The following is a 20,191-nucleotide window of genomic DNA, read 5'->3' as shown; positions in this document are numbered from 1 at the left end:
CAGTTCAGGCATGTCTGCAGAGGTTCCCACTCCTGTTCTGACAGTATTAAACAGTCAACCAATATCATACTTAAAACTGATTTTTAACTATCAATACAATGTAAATTATTTTCTTCTCTCTTCCAGTCCTTTCACTGTGAGAGATATCCCTTTTTAGCTCAGCAGTATGAATGCCAGGATATGAAAGGTTTGTTGGCACTCACATATTCAATATTGCAGTTGTTGGAGAAAAGCATATATATAGTTCCTCAAGAGAAGGCTGACATCAAAATGGACCTTGATGCACTATTCCACCTGCCAACAGCAATCCAAGTAGGATTTATTTGTCTTTTAATATTTGTTCCCATCTCATTGTTCTGAGGTGAAGAATGCAGAGTCTTCTGGTCAACATTTATACACAACAGAAGCAGCTGCTGTGCACATCCCCAATTTGCCATCCAACACAGGCAGCTGAGCTGTGGCCAGTTGAAAGTGACACGGCTACAGGTCAGTTACACTTAGGCAAACTGAGTCTACCTTCATGGTAATGCCAAGTTGCCAGTACAGCACTTCAAGGAAGACAGCCTGATCCCTGCATGTACAGGTAGACAGCCAGGACTGTAAGATGATCCTTGTGAAGCTGCAGAACTTGTACAGTGGGCAGCTCAGGTGTCTGGTCAGCATCACAAGAGCAGGGACAAAAATAGCCTTTTAATACCTGTGAACCTAAGCTACCCTCTTGTCCCTCCAAAAGCTTCTAGAACCAGAGCTTTATGACACATGGTTCCAAGTAACGGGGTCTTGTCTTTCTGTCCAAAGAGTCAGGAACAAAGGAAAACTTGCATTAATCTTGAAGACCCCAGTCTGCACACAGCTTTCCCCAAAGGCTTGGCCAGCCATGTCATACGTAGGTCACATGCCAAGAGCATTCATGATGTTGCAAAAACAATTTGTGCCTGGAAACCTAAAACCTTGCTTAACAATCAGCATGCACAATGGAGGGGCAGGAAAGACAAGTTTGATGGCACAACCCTGACAGACGAGTTCTGTAACACTAAGTCTGTCCTACCTAAAGCCTCACCACAAGTCTTCACTGGAAAGAGTTCTCTCAGACCCAACTTTACAAAACTGATCTCACAAGAACAGCACTGGAAAGGACTAGCTCTAAGACTAGAGCTGACAGGAAAGAGAGAAAGTGACCAAGAATAAGGATAGGCCTTTTCAAATCAGAAAATTCATCAATCCCTGAGATTTTACTTCTTAAAAGAAATCTGTTACCAACACCCAGACAGAGGGGCACCTCCAAAAGGGCACTGTAAGTGCCCTGCAATCAATCCATTCCATGGGCTAAAAAAAACATACGGAGCCTGGTTTCTTATTTCACCTCTTCCCTGCCCCATGCAGATTATCTGATACCCAGTAATACACTCTGAGGTTATACTGGAATCATCTGAATGTTACAGACACTAACTCAGACTTCTCTTGTCTATCGACAGCCTATTTTCCAGCAACTTTTAGGCAAAAAAAATACCTTTGAGACTCTACCCATCAACTAAACCCTGCATTTTGTGAAAGCAAGCTAACAGACATGAAGTAAAAAGCCCTTTCCTTGTCATCTGGGGAGTCCTCCAGGTAAAAAAGCAATTTCATACTGGATCAGCAAGGGAAGAACTCCTACAGCTCTTCAGGCAATTCACTGGCACAACAAGGGAGATTGCCACCAAATCATTCTACCCTATGCAGAGCCAAGCAAAAAACATAGAATCTTTAGACAGAAGGATCTCAAAGGAAAACCAATGTGGAATTTAACTCCTCCAAAGTAGGCAGATATGATACTTCTCAGTAAGAGCGTTTCCTGCACCTACCGTTTTTTATGTAAAGCTTCCCTCCCCATATGCAGAGGTACTACAGACCCGGCAGCCTCTGACAGCTGAATCCTGAAGACAGCTGTATTTAAATTTGACTTAAGGTTCCTGGGTGCTGCTTATTGGTATAGACTACTACCTGCTTCAACAGGGCTGAGATTTCATTTTAGGTGTTCTCACCTGCCATGCTCCACCTATTGGAGCACGTTTCATGAGGAGGAAGAGAGTCTTATCAGGGCAAACTCAAAATTCAAGCCATGCCTTCTGCAAACTCTGTTCCACCCAAATCGCAACATACTTGTGTCCAGCAGAGGATTACAAAGGGAAAGAAACAAATTCTAAGGTTCTCTGAAAGGAAAAGATCCTTTCTGGACACAGTGTGTGCTACTGCAATTGTTACAAGAGACAAATCAGTTAGAAAAAGCACTGGGACATCGGGCCACAGTGGCCTGCTAAAAGCAGTCCTCTGCCTTCCTTTTCAGGGCCCACGTCCTTGGGTATTTCTCCTTGCTGTGCTGCAAATGACATAGCAAAGCCTTCAGGTTACTGGCCTATAAATATATTTTGTACTGTAGTGAGCAGGGAAGAAGCATCAGCAAGCTTGGATAGCAACATCTATGCAAGAGCAAGAGACCACCACTCCTATAGGATAGGAACTTCCCGTGCTCAGTCTGAATCTCAAAAGGTGAAAATAAGTTCATCCCTTTATAGTCCTCTCCACACAAAAAGCTCTCAAGTAAAATCTCTTTCCAATGTCAACTTTACACTTCATCTCCTTAACTGTTTCTATTAATCTGTATGCAATATAAATTGTCAGTTGGTGCCCACACAGCCAACATGATCTTTCTACCCTGAATCTCTGCCTAATCTGCTGGAGGAAAGCAAAGAGTTTGATCTTATGACAAAGACACTCACTGGCAGACAGGCAACAAAATCCTGAGCTCAGTGCCCCCCTGGAACCTCACAGAGGAGCTACCTTTGTGTTATGATCATATTAAGTCATCGAGACACTGTTTTAATTTCTTCAAAGCAAAAATGTTTGTATATGTGCAAAGTGATACATCCAGAAACAGGGCACTCTTCAAGAAAAATGAAAACTGTTGAAATTGGGGAGATTTTTTTTAATTGTTAAAACTGTAAAAGTCGCTCATTTAACAGAAAAACTTTAACCAAGACACTGGATTACAGACAAAGAAAAACTTCACATTTCTACTGGCAAAATTTAAAAGACCTTGCAAACTGCAGGCTCTTTCCAAGACTCCACAACACTGCAGACATAACCAATTTACTCCATGTTAAGAATTATGAAAGCCTCAAATCTCATCATCTTGGTCTGAAAATCCTTCAGCTAAGTGCAGGATGAACAAAGCACAACTTCTAGCCTAACTCTCCTACTTGTTAGTCGCAAAGGATTATGTAAGTGTTAACAACAGTTGCAGGGGTCCTTTCTGCTAAGTGGCTTCCTCCGGACAGAGGCACCAACTTATTTGATACATTTCAATGAATAATGGGCAAATTATTACTGAGTATTTTACTTCAGGCTACCTTTGAATAGACAGAGAGGTTCAAAGGGTACACAGTCCATTTGCAAATAGCACAGTCAACCATTCTGCCCTGTATTTCCTTTGGAACTGAGAAAATGTCTTCTAGAAATAGTCTGTAATTTTGCTGAAAGGCTCAAAACAAACAGTACTTCTGAAGGAATATCTTACATGCTTTACAAAATAGCCATCTCAGAAGGGAAAAAAAAGGATGGGTACAATGTTTCAGTGCACTGAACAAAAAGACATCATTCTTTGATTAACACAAGGCTTAAATTCACCATGAAGGAAACTGCTGAAGTTAAAGCCCCAAGGGTCAAGCTGGGAGGGAAATTCCACTGTGAAGGGATGAATTTTTATCCTACATTCAAATCGAAAAGAAGATACGTAGAAGAAACACTGTCAGCTTGTTTAAGCCTCAAAAAAAAGAAAGTTGAGCCTCAGTCAGCATCCTTTCACAAAGATCTAATATGTTTTAAAGTGCTTGGACTGTTGTGAGCAGAGGTAGATCTTGTAGATTCCGCTTACCCTTTTTTTTTAAACAGCAGGTCCTTACCTTTAGACACGTGGTTTACCCTTCTTGCTAACACTGTATCAGGGTTTAAAACTAAACACCACAAGACTAACACCAGTATCCTGCCATAATTACTGGTGTGTTCCCATCAGTTTGTATTCAGCTCTCTGTTTCCTCAGCAGCTGAACGTTAACATTTATGTTTGTCTCACTGAAAATCTGTCCCTCAGGGACAAGGGCAAAACGTCTAACACCCCATGAAAGTGGAATTCTTACAGGTGAAGCTGTAGCAGTACAAAGAGGTGCGTCAGATGATGAAGCAAGAAATGCCATTTTTTTTTTCTTTCTTAAGAGCCCAGAGAACACATTTAGTTTGTTTGCATTGGGATAATAGATGAAGGGCCTAGAATTTGTGTTAACTTATTAAACAAGTGCTTCGTGTTTTGTTTTCCTTTTCTCCATAGAGGGAAGTAAGTTGTGCTTTTTTCTGTGTAAAGAGACAAACAACTGATTTCAGACCATGTAAATCACCTGCAACATGCAGCTACACTCTTAATTGTTATTGTTGTCGATGTTCCCATATCCCCAGTCACCACCAAGGAATCTCCAGTTGAAATGACCTGGATCTCCAGTTGAAAGGAATTCATGGAAAACTCTGCCTAGAAAAGCACCTGCACGCATTTAGATAAGAGGTCAAGGAAGTGCCTGGCAGTCCACACTTGGCTCCAAGCTGCACCAATAAATACAATAACTTCATCAGCAGGCCAAAGAGCTCAGCCTTTACCACCTACCTTAAAGTAACTAAAAATATGGTTGCCATCTGGTGGCTAACACAGAACAAATTTAACATCTATGATGAGTTAGGGTGGACCAGAAGACAGACTCCCTGCCCCATCCCCTCCTGGAAATGCAGTAAGGTGATAAACCACAGACGCAGCCACACTCTTATGTACAGAGCAAAGCCAAGACCTTGTTGCGGCAGATAATTCTATACTGGATCTGCTATTCTCATGGTGTTTTGTCCAAGCAGGCAGGTAAGATCAAATCGTGCTCCTAGTCTCAGTAAAAGAGCTTAAACTGGGGGAATGAGCATGGGCAACATTAGGCCAAACAGGTTCGGGTTACCATTTCGACCCAGCAGCATTTTAAAACAGTGTCAGAAACTGGCAGAGGGCTCAGGCCAGCACTGCATCCAACCCCAAACCTCCTAGATTAAATCTAGTTGCTAAAGATAACTCCCAGGAACAAGAGCAGCAGTGGGCAGGTCTGTTCACAACCCCTCCCTGCAAGATGCACCAGTCCTTATTCAGTCAATGTCATCTCATAGCAAATCACCAAAAGCCAAGACGAGCGTGCCTGAGAGAAAAGCAGCTGATCAATGTCCCTGCATAAAACGTCCGATAATCCCTACACGGAGCCGGCATCTGGCACCAGATGCAGCATGCCAGAGAGATGAACATGAAAAGTATCTATTTCATATTCTTGGCACCTTTTGCTTGCACCAGGGTTGGTGGTTGCAGCGAAAAGGGCTCCCGGGATTTAAAAAAAAAAAAAAAATAAAAAAACCAACCACCAACCACAAAAACATCCCTCCCACAGCAGCCATCGGCAAGATCTTTAAAGCCCGTATGGCTTTTGCTCTTTACCGCTATTCCAAAAGCTGGAACGCAAGGTCAGTAAGGCAAGTCACGACTATCATGTTATGCTGTTAAAAGATAACGATGCGAGCGCCCACCTCCTTCTCCTTCTCATCTCTGAGGCTACGTATAACGCTGTTGCAGAACACAGCGCTGCTCTTGGAACTGCCGCATGTAGCACAACCTAGACGCCACAGAACGAGCTCTCCTCCAGCTGAAACAATAAGCACCTACGCACGTAAAGCACCCTTGCGGCTCTCTGTCCGCGATGCCATGTTTCTGCTTTTCTTGAGCGTGCAGGCGGATGGAAGCCCTCGCAGCTCTCCACGGCGATCTTTTGTATTCTCAGGGTGCAAAGGGGCCCTAAATCCGAAATCAAAGAAGGCAGCCCGGTGCACGGGGCAGGTGCCGCTGTGCCCACTGCGAGACGCATCTCTGCTTTGGGAGGGGTGTCATCCCGGGTACTGGCATCTCCCCCCTCACAGCCCGGGGGAGGCGGCGATGCCAGCGCGTTTCCCCACCGCCACCTTCTCCCCTACCTTCTCCTGCGCGCGGGTCAGCTTCTTCTGCACGTTGCTGGCGATCTTCCCAGCGGTGACCCCCTTGCTGCCCAGCTCGGCCATCTTGCCTCCTTTTTTTAACGGGCGGCTGCGAACGGCTCGCCGGCAGGAAAGGGGGGGAAAACCCGGCGGGCAGGCGATGGCCCCAGCCGCCACCACCCACCTCCCTCCCTCCCTCCCACCGCCTTTTAAAGGGACAGTGCGCCCCGAGCCGCCTTAAAGAGGCCGCGCTTCGCCCAGGAGGGGACAGAAGCAGCACGGCCGAATGTCTTGTCTGTGAAGGGTGCGATGGTGCTGCTGCTGACGGGGAGAGAGCTGGGGACAGACGTTTGTCAGGTTTCCCCCACCCTGCCTGTTTCCCTGAAAGGCAGGGTGGAAGAAGCTGGGGAGCATCTCTAGGAAGGAGGTGAGATATGGGGAGAGATACCAAAAGGCCTCCCACACCAGAACAGTTTGCTACTGATACTTAAAAACAGTGAAGAACATGACTTAGAGATAGTGGCTAATGATTATATTAGTCTTAGCTGTCACAATTATGTGGTGCTGTACAGTAACAAGACCCATCTCTGGAAAGATTAAAGGTCAGGTTGGACTGTGCAACCTCGTCTAACTGAAGATGTCCCTACTCACTGCAGGGGCTTGGACTATATTGTCGGACCTTTAGAGGTCCCTTCCAACCTAAAGTGTTCCATGATTAATCTTAGCTGAGGGTTTGAGTTTGCTGTTGTCTCTCATCTTGCAGAAAAAGAGTGTTCTTTCTTGTCATAAGAAATTTGTACCACTAACTGCTATCACTGATTACCTGTATCCCTAAATTTATACAACAAAGGTATTTTTCAAATTATTCCTGAATCTTTACAAGTGTAAAGTGAGAAATTTACATTCTTGGCAGGGCAAGGTACCAAGCTGAAATTTCAGAAGATCCCATCCTTTAACATACCAACCTATTATGAGACCCTGATACGACCCTTGATATACGACTTCACATCAGCCCTGTCACTTTGAAAAATGTATAGTCAAGTGACCACCTTATCTGACAAGAACATATTAGGATGTCTGATTAGTTAACGTTTGTAAAGAACTTCAAACTCATAGCTTTTTACATGCGTTAGGATTTACACAAGAATTTGGATTCGGCGTGGCTGCACATAATGGCTGTTCCAGTTAGGGAGTAACAGTGACAGCACGTCTCCACTGCAGGACACTGTAGTGATGGGACATTTACCAGGAAGGAACAAAAACCAAACCAAAACAAAACAAAAAAATCATGGCTGCACAGAATGCTTTTTTTGCCTAACTTGCTCTGAATTCCTGCTACCTTAGTCTCCATGGTATTGTTCTTCAGCTGTGACTCTGCTTTTCAGTGTTGTTTCTCATGGCCCAAATATGCACCCTGCCCCTTTGCCTACCCTTGTCCCTCTTCAGTGAGCCTCGACTTTCTGCCTGTGCACACTGCAGTTATGCCACTGCTTTCACTGCAACAGGGTTTGGGATGTGCTTTCTAGACCTACTGTGCAAATACCTTTTGTGAAACTTCATTCCTTTACAAGTTAGGACAAAGTTCTGCTTCCTGGAATACGGGAAGTCACCTCAGCGTCATTATTCGTATCCTAATACTTGGCTCCAAAGCTTCTGTCAGTTCTACGGGCTGGGGCTCAGTCAGGTGGTGAGGAAGCTTCCTTCTTAGCCAGCTTCTGCACACACTTCCTACTTCTCTGTGGGAGCTTGCCTCTGCTCTGTGGGCACAAAGCATTCAGTAGTACAGCATTGACCAAACTAATCCTCAGCAGACAGGTATTTAAGGAACTTGTATTTGCCTTTGTTTAAGATGGAGACATGCATCTCCTACACCTATTTTAATTGACAGATGGTACCAAAACCTACCTGTGTTTCAAGATGATTTTATAGTCTTTATTTTGCCATCTGAAGACTGTTATCTCCAGTTTCATGCGCATAGGGAGCTGTGTAGCACTCACTATCACAATATAAAGCAACACAAAAAATGTTGAAAATTATTACTTGAGAGAGCTAGGCCATATTTTTCATCTTGTATTTATTGTTTCCTGTTTCTGCTTTAGTACTATTTCTATTCATTCAGAACTTGGAATAAAAACAATTGTCTTGCCAGAGCCCTTAGAAACTGTAGGCAGAGAACCTGTCAATGCCTCTTTGTGAGGTTTCATGAGACAGTGACTCTGCATGTCTTGCCTGTTATAACAATAGCTTTTTTTTTCTTAAATTACAAAAGCCCCCATTCAAAAAACATCTTAAATCCATACTGCACTTCAATTATGTTAGTAGACATACTATTCGTGTTTAATAAAATACTTAGGCATGTGCTTCTGTTGTAGGTAAGAAAAGTGCACTGACAGAAGATATATTCAGACTCCAGTGTATGCACATCTGTGATGCCACACTGTGCCACAAAATAATTTTATTCAATTCCTTTCTGGCTTTACATGTAAGTATTCGTATTTCTGTGTGGTTTTAGATATACAACTGTGTAGTTGTCTTAAATGCATCTCATTTGGCCCATAATTTCAGCCTTAGTAGGTATTTTCATATTACTTTTCTTATCCAGTATAATCCATAATTTTCCAGCATCTCACTGCCCAGTGTTATCTGGAAACATAATTAAAATCCCATTTTCTTTCTCTCATACTTCCCATCTCAAGCGTGAAAGTTGCACATGTGGTTAAACATTTGTAACATCGTGTTTAAAAGAACAGATGTTTCAGGGTCAGAACACATTCCTCTCCATCCTACCTCATGAATTTGCTTCTCCTGCTTAGGTCTTTTCTTCAGTGAAACTGGTATTGAAGGGATTTTTGTCTTCCTTCCAAGTGAAAAGCGAATGACTGCAGCACATGAGCTGAAAAGAGTCCATGGCAAACATCAGACAATTGTGAAACCAAAGCAGCCAGACACACACATTTTCCACAATGAAAAATGATGACAAACTGCGTACGTTTTAAAAGCTGGGTTTACCAGCAAGCAACCACCTCTCAGCATGAGTCATTTCCCAGTTATTTCCGTGCTTGATTGGATCAGCACCAAAGATATAAAGCATTTGGTGGGCTTCAGGTATGTCATGAAAAAGTATTCCCTTAGTGTGCCCCAGGGAACATCACACACTATGAGTGGCTACGCATCAAAATGAACATAGAGAGTATTTTAGCCAGGTGATCTACGCTAAAGGCTGTTACTTTGTGGACAGAAGAGGTTTCTGTCTTACATCTCTCCACCATTGTTCTGGTCTCAAGCTTACAGTTTTTTACAATCTTATAAAGGTAAATAATTTTGCATGTCAATAGGATGGCACATAGTAATAAACATAAAGGCTAGTGACCTTCATGCTTATCCTCATTTGTGCTTTGTGTCACTGGGAGGCAGAGCTGTCTAACTTGTTAGTGATAGACTCTGCACAATTGCAGTTAAAAGAAATAGAACTTGATGCATATGTCCATCTTCTGCAGAGAGATCCATTAAACTTAGTATGTGCATAGTTGTTTCACTTATTCTAACACTAGACCCTAGGACACTTCATTTCGCCTGAGTGTATCCAGCTAAGCTTAACTAGATTTATTTAAGCTGAGTCATCTCGGCTCCTTTTATAGTCAAAAGAGTAAAAACAGTATCTTCAAAGAATGCTAAAAGATAAAACAGCTACAAAGGGAGGTTAGATGAATAGCTTAAACAGCTAAAGTTAAGAAAGCCAGGTGGGTTCTGAAACCCACTTGGTAGTCCATCTCCCTGGTGACAGAATGATTTATTTACACAGTTCATAGGGAAGAAGCAAACCTGTCAAACAGGACTGCACAAATGCACTTACTTTAAATGTGCATAACTACCATTGCTTTTTTTATTGCTTTCTTAATTAATTAATACTCTAGTCAATAATGCCTATGTTAGGTCTCAGCCCCTAAATGCACTCAGAAGTGCATTTTACTTCTCATTTGTCTCATGAAAGAGAAATGAACTGCTCACCTGTTTACAAGTAAGCATATGCTTATGTACTTGCTGAGTTGGAGCCTGTTATTTTGTAGCTTAGGTGCAATTTATTCCTTTCATTGAACAAACAGCTACTGCATCTCTTTTTTATTATTATTATAATTATTCCTGTTTTGCCAAGTTTGTCCATCTGGGAGCAGAACATTTTCTTCATGATTCCTAACGTAAATTGGTTTGGGGTTTTTGTTTGTTTGCTTGCTTGCTTCTTCTGGGTTTTTTGTGTGTTGTTGTTTCATTTTGAACGGTGATTTCAGCAGTGTGTCCATTAATATATCTTTATTTTTTCCAGACTGGAACCTTTTAATTTAGGTTGTGTGTTTAGTGCTATGAGCTGTGATGATCAAAATGTATCTGCTTCTCTACTACTGGTGATAAAATCTTTCATGTATAATCCTATTTAAGTAAAATAATTTTCAAATTACAATAGTAGTATATATGGTCTCTACCATTCATGGAACTAGAAGTATATATTCTCTGTTCCAGTTACAGAGAATATTAAAATCCAGTAAAAATGATTCATATTTCTTTTTAGCAAGGACTTCTGATTTTAAGTTTATAATTACTGATTTTTTTCCCAAATATTTAGTAGAACTCAGTAAATTAAATGCTTATGATAAATGTAAATATATCATTATTAAAAATTCAAAATATTTATATTCATACTAAACAACTTTTATTATTTGCAATAAATTATTCAAAGAATTCTAAAGCTCTTCTCCCCAAGTACTAATCTAATCCGAGATGGGCCTATTTCAATCATAATTTCAAAGTTTGTATTCAATATTGAGGTTCACATTTCAAACAGCCCCAAAGCCTCTGGTTCTTAAGATCTATGGTCTTGTTCCCGCTCTGAATAGTACTACCAAGTCAGCTGGCCTCACTTATTGCAAGCACCATTCCCTTGCTTTAGTGATGTCAGTTGCAAGATTGATTTAAAACAGTAAATCCAACACTTTAAAAACAACAAATTACACAAAATAGATTACATAGCAAAATGTAATTGAGTTCTGACTCCAACCTTGCTTGCCAAAAATAGCCTGCTCACTTTTTGTCTTTCCACTGCAGATCATGCATTCTTCTGGCTCAACATTCAGGATGAGCTTGCAAAGGTGACTACTATCTTTTCTTTTAATCTGATAACGTTATCAAGGGTACTTTCAGGCATCAATTCTAACGTTATCTAGTCTACCTTAGCATTCCTTTCTGACTGGCTGTATTCTCATGCAAACTCTCCTTTTGTTCTCAAACAGAAAGTTTCTGGGAAGGATTAGGAAGTTTCTGCCATAAGAAATAATAGCGAAAAGCTTGCTGATTATGTGTTAAAGCAAGATGAAACAATGAAGTGAGAGCAAGATGAAACTTTGATTTACAGAGTGTCCAAAAGGTGTTCTCTCCCGCATCCCTTAAACTCACAAGCTCTGTTGAATCTCGTCACCATGTTGTTATGAGGAACAAAAGATGATACCTAAGTGAATCTTCCCGAGTCCCAAACACAACAAAATACCTAATACCATCTGTACCATCGTGCAGGAAAGGAAGGTTTTAGGTTTTCATTATCATCAGTCAACAAGGGAGCAGATAAGTAAATCATGGGCTTGCAATTCTGAGAATTCTGGAAGTCTTCTACTATGCCAAGGGCACAATACATCGGTGAAAACCAGAAAATATTTTCTATAAAACATACCTTCACTTTGGTTGTCACTTTGGTGACAACCATACCAGGTAGACTTGTCATGGTAACAGTTGCCCTAGCTGCAATGTCTTACTTCTGGCTTCTCTTTACTGATAGCCTCATTTTATTTCCCTGGTAACAAAACTGAGTGACTCATTCACTACAAACTATTTACAAGAGCTATCTCACCTTTGCTTACTGTAAGGTCACCATCACTTCAGATTTGTTCAGTTTTCAAAATTATCCAACTCTTTGCTTCTGGTGTTTGGGATTTGATTTTTCAGAAAATGAGTTTCCGGTTTGGGCAAGTGCAGTTTTTCTTTGCACAGTCAATACACCATTACTATACAATCTATTCTAATCAATAACTACTGACATTTATAATAGTCAATCCTGGGCCAGGACTGCAGAAAATACAACACAGAAAAATGAGAAAATAAGATCCTTACCTTTAACAACTTCAGCTATTTCCACCATCTGGCTTTACCAACTCTTAAACAATTTCCTAAGGGTACAGACAAAAACAACGAAGATTTCAGAAGAATTAAAAATCCACAGTAAGTAATTTAAAAGTTAACAATACATCTTTAAAACTTCCATTCTCAATCACTGCTTTTTGAAGGTAAGTCAATACAAATGCTTGGTTTTCTGGTAAAAAATATGATATAGGAAAACAATACTTATGGATGTTATGGGGACTTTAAGGAATTTTTCAAACTATGCATGTGCTTTATTTTTGATACCATTATTTTGTGTACACCAAAGAGTTAAAGTCTAGTGGAAAGAAAAGAACAGGATCAAGTGAATTAAAGTACATGCTTATTGCATGTAATCCTTCATGCACTGAAATCCTCTATATTATCTACATGCCAGATGCATCACTCAAATATTCCACCTTAATAATAATGTGACAGTACAAGCTTAGAAAAGCAGGAATGTAGGAATGAAGCATAAGCCATGCTGAAAGAAAAGAGGGGATGATTGAAAAGAGGATGCTGATCTAATGGAGGATGTCCCTGCTCACAGGGGGGTTGGGCTAGGTGACCTCTGGAGGTCCCTTCTGACCCAAATCAATCTATGATTCCATCAAAACAGTCTTTAATGTGAACAGCTCTTTGCCTTTCCAACCTAAATTCTTACATAAATCTAAATACTGCACTCAATTGCTGCAGATACTTAGCTGTTTCCAACTTTAGTAAATTAACAGTTTTCTTTTATTCATAGATAAATATTTACTCCATGACAGAAAAAGGAATACTATAGAGACTAAGAGTTGAGGGTCACCTAGTTTGAGCTGACGTGTTTCTCTTTATAGATTATGCAACATTTTTACTGTCATCCAGTGCTCTGATATCTTGCAGCGTCACACCCAAATTTAGCAGAAAACATTTACAGTCTTAAAGTAAGCATCCTCAACAGTCTAGTGACTCACAGCTTTGTGTGCCTAGTTGTCAGGGTAGAAGATCGATCTATCATAGATAGAAGGAACAAAGACAAATATCAAGCTAAATTTCTGAGTGGTCCGAACTCTATTTTGAAACGAAGCAACTAACAAATAAACCAACCAAACACCTGAAATTGTGAAACTTTTTCTACTGTGTTGCTGTATAAGTGATGGAAATGCATGCTATTCCCACTCCTTGACTCTGAAAACCAAAGAACAAGTCTGGAAATACTGCAACATCTCAACGTCTTTACTAGGAATTTTGCAGTACAGGCTGTTCTCTCAAAACTCCACCTTTTGGAATCACATGAACAGGTTTCCAGCTGGGAAGAAAGTGTCAAAATATGAATCTGAAACCCACAAAACCAAAGAAAGGCAGGGAGAAGTAAGCCATCATGTCAATATTTTTATTTATCTTAAAGCATTCATGGTAATTTCTTTCCCCACATACTCTGATGATAGTGACACTGAGTGGGGAAATGCCAACATGAAAATATAATTATAAATGTACATAATACCAAATTATACATCAACATAATTGCAGCAATTACCAGTACTGCTCTTGCATTCCAATGTGGCCCAGTGCTGACAGATGAAATCATTAACCTCTACTATATATTCACCAATAATTCCTTATTAATTATGATGACCCAGCATCAGAAGAGGCAGAAAGTAGAATTCAATACACTTAAGCTGTTCGCTCTGGGCCTAAAATCTGCAGTCTTACAAGCATACAAACATTAGAGACAGCATGGCTGAGTCATACCTTTCCTGAGTGAACTTAATCTCATATAGGCAGTGAATGGACAAATGTAGCTATTCCCAGCAGCCTCAGTGAGAAAGTGATTGATCACCTGCATCATGATATGAATTAGGAAGTTTTGCTAGCTGAGATTAATGTCTCAGAAACCTGCAAAGTGGGGATTTTTTGTAACCACTTTTAAAATACAGTCTAGAAGCGAAACAAATGGCTGCCTATGCTTCCTGGCATCAATACCTATTTATACATCAAAACTAAGTTGACTAGCAACTAGTAAATGATTATTTCTTGGATGAATTTGGTGCTTTCATTCTGTGTGAAAAGAATTGCATGTTATTTCGTACAACTTCATCTGAAAGTAACTAGTGTTAGGTAGTTACCAGGATTACTATGCATTTATTATCTATGAATTTGTGACAATGACATAAAAGAAGCATTTATAATGTGGTAGTGAAATATTGATTGCCTTTGCAGTGGTATCACAGATGAAAAATTTTAGCCAAGCCCTTCCAGATATGGGTATCTAATTACTCACGTACCTCTTTCATTCGCTAATCACCCAGAGTTAACGTTTGCTTCTTCCACCTGGGACAAGACTATCTTTGCAGCATTTGGGATTCTTCAGGCAAATTAAAAGTGGTTATTCCCATCTGCATAAAGGATACAAAGAAATTCACAATCTGAGCTACTGAGAGCAAAAAGACTTGTCTAAATGATTTTTTTTTAATCTTCTCTTTGTCTGCACCTGCAATTACAAACCAAGGTAAGCACTAATTCAGGTAGAAAAATAAACAGCTGAGAACCAGTTGCCAAGAGGAACCTAGCAGCTAATGTAAACATAGCTGAAATCTCTTGATATTATCTAAGAATTTATTTGAGGAAAGTTCTTAAGCATCCTTTCTTATCAGCTTCCCCTAGACCCAGGGCAAAGATTTCTCCATCCTAAATTAGCATTTTTAATGTACATTCCAGGTGTTTCATGTAATTGCACACCCTAGATATTTCATGTTACAATTTCTTTCATCCTAGATAAACTGATTTTTTTTTGCTTAAAACTAGATTGTCATAGTTGTGGATGTGTCAACATTGATATTTTTCTCCACCAGCAGTTCCTTTAGCATGTTAGTCATGTTCTTTCTATATATAGTTCTTTGACATTCCCCATAAACACTTCAAAAAAAGCGGCCTTCACATGTTGACATATTTCTAATTTTAAGAGCATTAATGTTTAGTATTGTGAGAGACATGACATGATGCTATTTTTCAGACCACTTGTAACTTTCATCACTTTATCTCATATCATTTTATTTTTTTCCGAGCATGCACTTTAAACTATACAAATCTCCCATAATTGCTAATATTCAGACAAATTATTAAGATAATACATATCAGGTCAGTTTGGTAATTGTCTACATGCATACTTCTTGCTCACAACAATGCAACTTTGCTTAAATATTCTTTATTGCAGGCTACTGCATATTGTCAGGAGCTAAGAGCCCCAACAAACTTTCCGTAGTTCAGTTGGCAAGTGGCAACCTGAGTGCAAACCCATTTCTCTTTCAGGCCATTCTTATATCTAAGAAGATAAGGATGAATGAGGAAAGACAAGAACAGACACAAAAAGGTAGGCACAGACACAAATAGACAAGAGCCACTTTCTGTCTCCAGCCACTTCAGCATTCATCTGTTTGCCACAATGCCTCCTGTGAGTATCCCATGGCCATCCTTCAGCACTGCAGCAAGTTTTGTGTCTTTCGTATTCAGAGGAAAGTCTTCCTCAGGCTTTGAATTTATCCCTGAGCAATCTTACCTTTCCCTCTGCCATATCTGATGCCTCCATTCAGTCTCCCGAGGACATCTCTACTTTGTTTAATTTCCTTTTGAGCTTCCTTGAGACTTCTTTAGTGTCTTCCAGCACCTTTGGGACCTCTCTAATCCTCATGATGATGCCTCTCATTTTATTGGAATCTTTTCCAAAGTCATTGCTGCACTCCAGAGTGGTCTGTTTTCTGTCTTGCAGCACAGTTCTATTTGGTATCTGGTACCCAGAGGTGTCTGTTATTGCCTCACATATCTTCTGGTGTATTTCAAAGAGAACATTAGCCTTCACCAATTGTTGACAACAGATTTTGCGTGGTAATGGCTTTCTGGTTTGCACTTTATTTTTGTTCTAGCCACCTAGGTGTTAATTAGGCTGCTGCATAGAGTTCCTAATACATTTCATTAATTTCCATGGGGTTTTTTGGTGTTCTCTGTTTTTTTAGGACTCATCTAATTCTGCTAAGGGAAACAGTAGAACCCTTCAACCCTGAACTGTCAATGATTTACAAAAAATAATTTACTGGGCATTCAGTGATGTTTTTGAGAAGAGTTTCTTACAGCATCTCATTTGGCTTTGTCATCCAATCCTACCTAGAACACAGTTCCAGTAGAAGTTAGGTAGTTTATGAGATCTATATATGAAGCACCACCTCACAGAGTTTTGTGGAGTTTACAGGAAATTAAAGCACATGAGTTTTTATAACAACATTATTACTACATTTAATGAACTAATTTCCTATGTAGCTCAGTACAACATCTCTTTTCTTCTAGGTACACTCCAGGAAAACAAAGTTTAATGACTTATCCTCTACACAAGATGCAGTTGCAGCAGAAGAGCATCTGTTGGTGTTCCCAGCAAGGGTCACTCTCCCAGTTTAGTGTTTTGGAGATGTTAAACCTAAAGCACAAGACAGAACTTACTGCTGTGTAGCAGGGGACCTTCTGCTGGTTCCCCATGCCCCTTTCCCAGGGGACTGTGGGAAGGGTAGCCGGCAAGGCCTGGAGTGTGAGAGCCACAAACTCTGCTCAGGAAGCTCATGCTGCTTCTGGGCTGCTCTGAGCTTAGTGCTCTCCACTTCAAACCTTCAGCTGCTGCTAGCTTTTGAGGTGGCTGAGGTGCTTGAGCAGAGGCATTCTGAGAAGCAAAGGTATCAGCTTGAGGGAATAAATTGAGGACATATTCCAGGTTCAGATGAATATGTAGTGGAAAATACAATTTTATACAAGCTTTAATCTCTGCTTGGTAGTTTTGTATTGAGTTGGTAGGATATATTTTTTTAGTCTCTTCAGTCAAGGTGGAGTAGTTACTGCATAGGGCAAAGCACACAACTTTTTGCCTCTAAGAAGTCATTCATCCTTCCCAATGTTTCATTCACACTTTTAAATTTTCCTACTTTTTCTCTCAGAAATATAGAATTAATGCAATCTGTACAATCCGCTCACATCTTTCAGCTTCATGTTTCAGACACAAATTCTACATTGGCTGATCCAAAACAATAAAATGGTAAAAGCAAAACTTATCCTGAAACTTCAGCAAATACTCACTTGCAGTTTTATCCCATAGAAACTTCTGACTCTAGCCTTCCTTTTGTCTGAGTAAATTAGCTCCTTCAGAGAGTTTACACTTCCCAAACAGACAAACACTTTTCAGCAAACAGTATGTTCCAAATGTTGCCAAGAGTCGTACAATACCTTTTAAATTGTGTCAGAAGGTCTGCTGTCTACTGCAGTGCAGGACTGAAATTTACTGTAGTGCCTGAAACACATCTTTACTCCTGTCTCACCTAGAATGTAATCTCAGAGTAAAAACTGCCTTTATATTAAATTTTGCATTATAATCACAGTATCACAGTACATCAGAGGTTGGAAGGGACCTCAAGAGATCATCAGATCCAACCCCCCTGGTAGAGTATCAAAGCTCAGTTATTAACAAATTCTGTTAACAAAATAAATCTCAACAGAAAGCATACAGGAAGCTGCAGAAGCTGGATTTTCTCTACATGAAACTTGGGACATACTGTACTACTGGTTACCTACAAATTCCCATTTTAATCAGACATATGCAAAATATGGACACAAATTTGGCACATTTAGACTTGCAAAGGCTAGGAGTCCTTGTTAAGCAAGTATAAAAAAAACTTCTCTAACTTTAAGATAGTAAGTATGTTGTTTTTATATAGACAGATACATATATATGGGGGTAGATATACACACACACACACACATATATATATATATGTATTTTTTTTTTCCCCCATAGGTACAGTCACAGACTTGTAGTAAGGAATACTATAGAGGCAGCACCACCTAGTGGTACTAAGACCACAATGGAATACTTTCAGTGGTTTCCCTGAAGAAAATAGTTCAGAAACCATAGGGGAAAGTTTCAGACGAAATTATTTTTTAAATATCAATACGACTTCTACATATTTTAGTTGTTTTTTTAGTTCATCATGCACATGTATAACTAATATTTGCAAGGTCTGGATATAAATTTAATTACTTTCTGTGCTAATATCCTTTGAAAGGGGAAAAAGTATGTGAATATGTGTATTAATCACAGAGGATAAAATATATATTTTTTTGTGTATATATTATATGTATTTAATTTTTTTAAATTATCAGGTATTAAAGTGATTACTACTCACAAGTTCCCATCTAAATTTATTTACTACTACTGATATAAAATTTAGGTGAAAACTTCTACATAAGAAATATCTAGCAGCTTTGGATCTCTGTCCCTAATATTTTCCAAACACACATTCCAGTCAACTTTCTTCAGTTGAATCTTGCTTCAGTATTTACAGCCCATGACACAAGCAATCATCTAGCAAAAATCAGAAAGGTCCAATGAATAAACACAGTTAGACTTGTCATCCACAGTGACTGTACTGGCATATGTGTTTATACCTTTCCTATGTAGGTGTACAGGGCTGTTATTGTAACTTGGTAGCATTTTAAACCATCTTAGTGCCTGCTTTTCACATGGCTTTGTAATTCCCTATTGACACTTCAGGAGGTGAAAATCTTTCCAGTTCATCTGCCTCCCTTGGAGCCTGCCAGTGCAAACTAATGTTGTTCTGGAAGACAAGGAATTGGTGATTTATTATGTCCTTTCAGAGTCTTTCTCTGGGCAGGCACAGCAGAAGTTTGTTGTTACCAAAGATGTAAATCTTTAGTAATTATAAACCAGCATTTTTTAAAGTTATGAGCATTTTATGACAATGTAACATAAGAAACAAAAACAACAGTGATCAAAACCAATAGTGGTCTTTTTTTCTTTTTTGTTTTGGTATGTGGTACAAATAACACATCAATGCCCAAACTACTTTTGCCTCATCCCATTTCTCTCATTCTCCCCTATCCTGCATGCACAGTCCACAGCTCACCTCTTCAGATCCTTGACTTTGATCTCATGTATTCTTCCATGGATTATCTACTTGGCAAAGCCTCCACTTTGTGTGACTCTGCTACTCCCCTTCTCTAGTCCTGTGCATGACAACACAACTCTTCTGTCTCTACTTCTAAACAAACCTCCAGTGCCTACTTCTCACATGTTCACAGCTGCCAGGCATGCTACTCTCCATCTTCATGGTCACATCAATGGTGGGGTATTTAATGAGCTCGTAAGTTTCATTGACCACTGCCACGTAATTTTGCTGGAGTTGTGACTACTTCACCACTGACCACACAGATGCCTTCCACACCTATGTACCTACAATAGAGTAAGAAAAAGCAGAGAACAGACTGAATACAGCAATTCTAGTTAAGCAAACACTTTGGAGATTTCTTTTCACCATGCTCTGTCTCACCAACAAGACAAGTTCCAGTGTAGATTGGTCCATACTGCAAGAGGGCCAAGAAGGAGCCTTCTGGGGTTCTTTTGAAGCTGGGATAGCAGCACACCTGTGCTAAGGGCTGGCAGCTTATGGGCAGGCTACTCAGGTGGCAGACAGGGGCAAGCAGAAACCGGTCCCTGCGTGGGGAAGCAGGTGAAGGAGTAAACACCATAACTTGAAGGTATTTGAAGAAAACATTTACGTCCTCTCTCAATATTACCTTTTCTAGACTAAATAGGTTTAATCTCTTGTTTCCACTACCTGCTATCTAATCCAACTGGAAGGAGCGTTACCAAGTCAGCACAGTATTTTGTCCAAAGAAACAAGTTCTCCTAAGCACTTGGTTACATAGCTTCCAGATCTGCCAGGGCTTGATCTACAAGCTTGTGGTCTGCTTAAACCACAGGAAGGCAGAGCAAAAAACACTGTAGCATAACTCTTTCTCTACACAGAGAAACTTTAACTTGATAAACTTAGTGTTCATATCAAGCTCCACCTTTCTTGAACACATACCTACACTGTACATAGCACTTCAGATGCAGTCCCACT

At 40.0% G+C, this 20,191-nt stretch overlaps 1 protein-coding gene across 9 annotated transcripts in view; it reads right to left on the bottom strand.

Moving 5' to 3' along the window:
- BIN1 (bridging integrator 1) overlaps positions 1 to 6,158 on the bottom strand; it is a 91,811-nt gene extending 85,653 nt beyond the window's left edge. For all 9 annotated transcript variants that reach the window (XM_054380733.1, XM_054380734.1, XM_054380737.1 and 6 more), the window contains exon 1: positions 6,075 to 6,158. In XM_054380733.1, coding sequence (XP_054236708.1) covers positions 6,075 to 6,158 — 84 coding nt within the window. The remainder of the gene's footprint in view (positions 1 to 6,074) is intronic.
- Between the last annotated feature and the right edge of the window lie 14,033 nt (positions 6,159 to 20,191).

The sequence above is a fragment of the Indicator indicator genome, chromosome 5 (genome assembly GCF_027791375.1).
Source record: "Indicator indicator isolate 239-I01 chromosome 5, UM_Iind_1.1, whole genome shotgun sequence".
Taxonomy (NCBI): domain Eukaryota; kingdom Metazoa; phylum Chordata; class Aves; order Piciformes; family Indicatoridae; genus Indicator; species Indicator indicator.
Note: the sequence above shows the minus strand (reverse complement) of the source record. Positions and strands in the feature narration are given on the sequence as shown.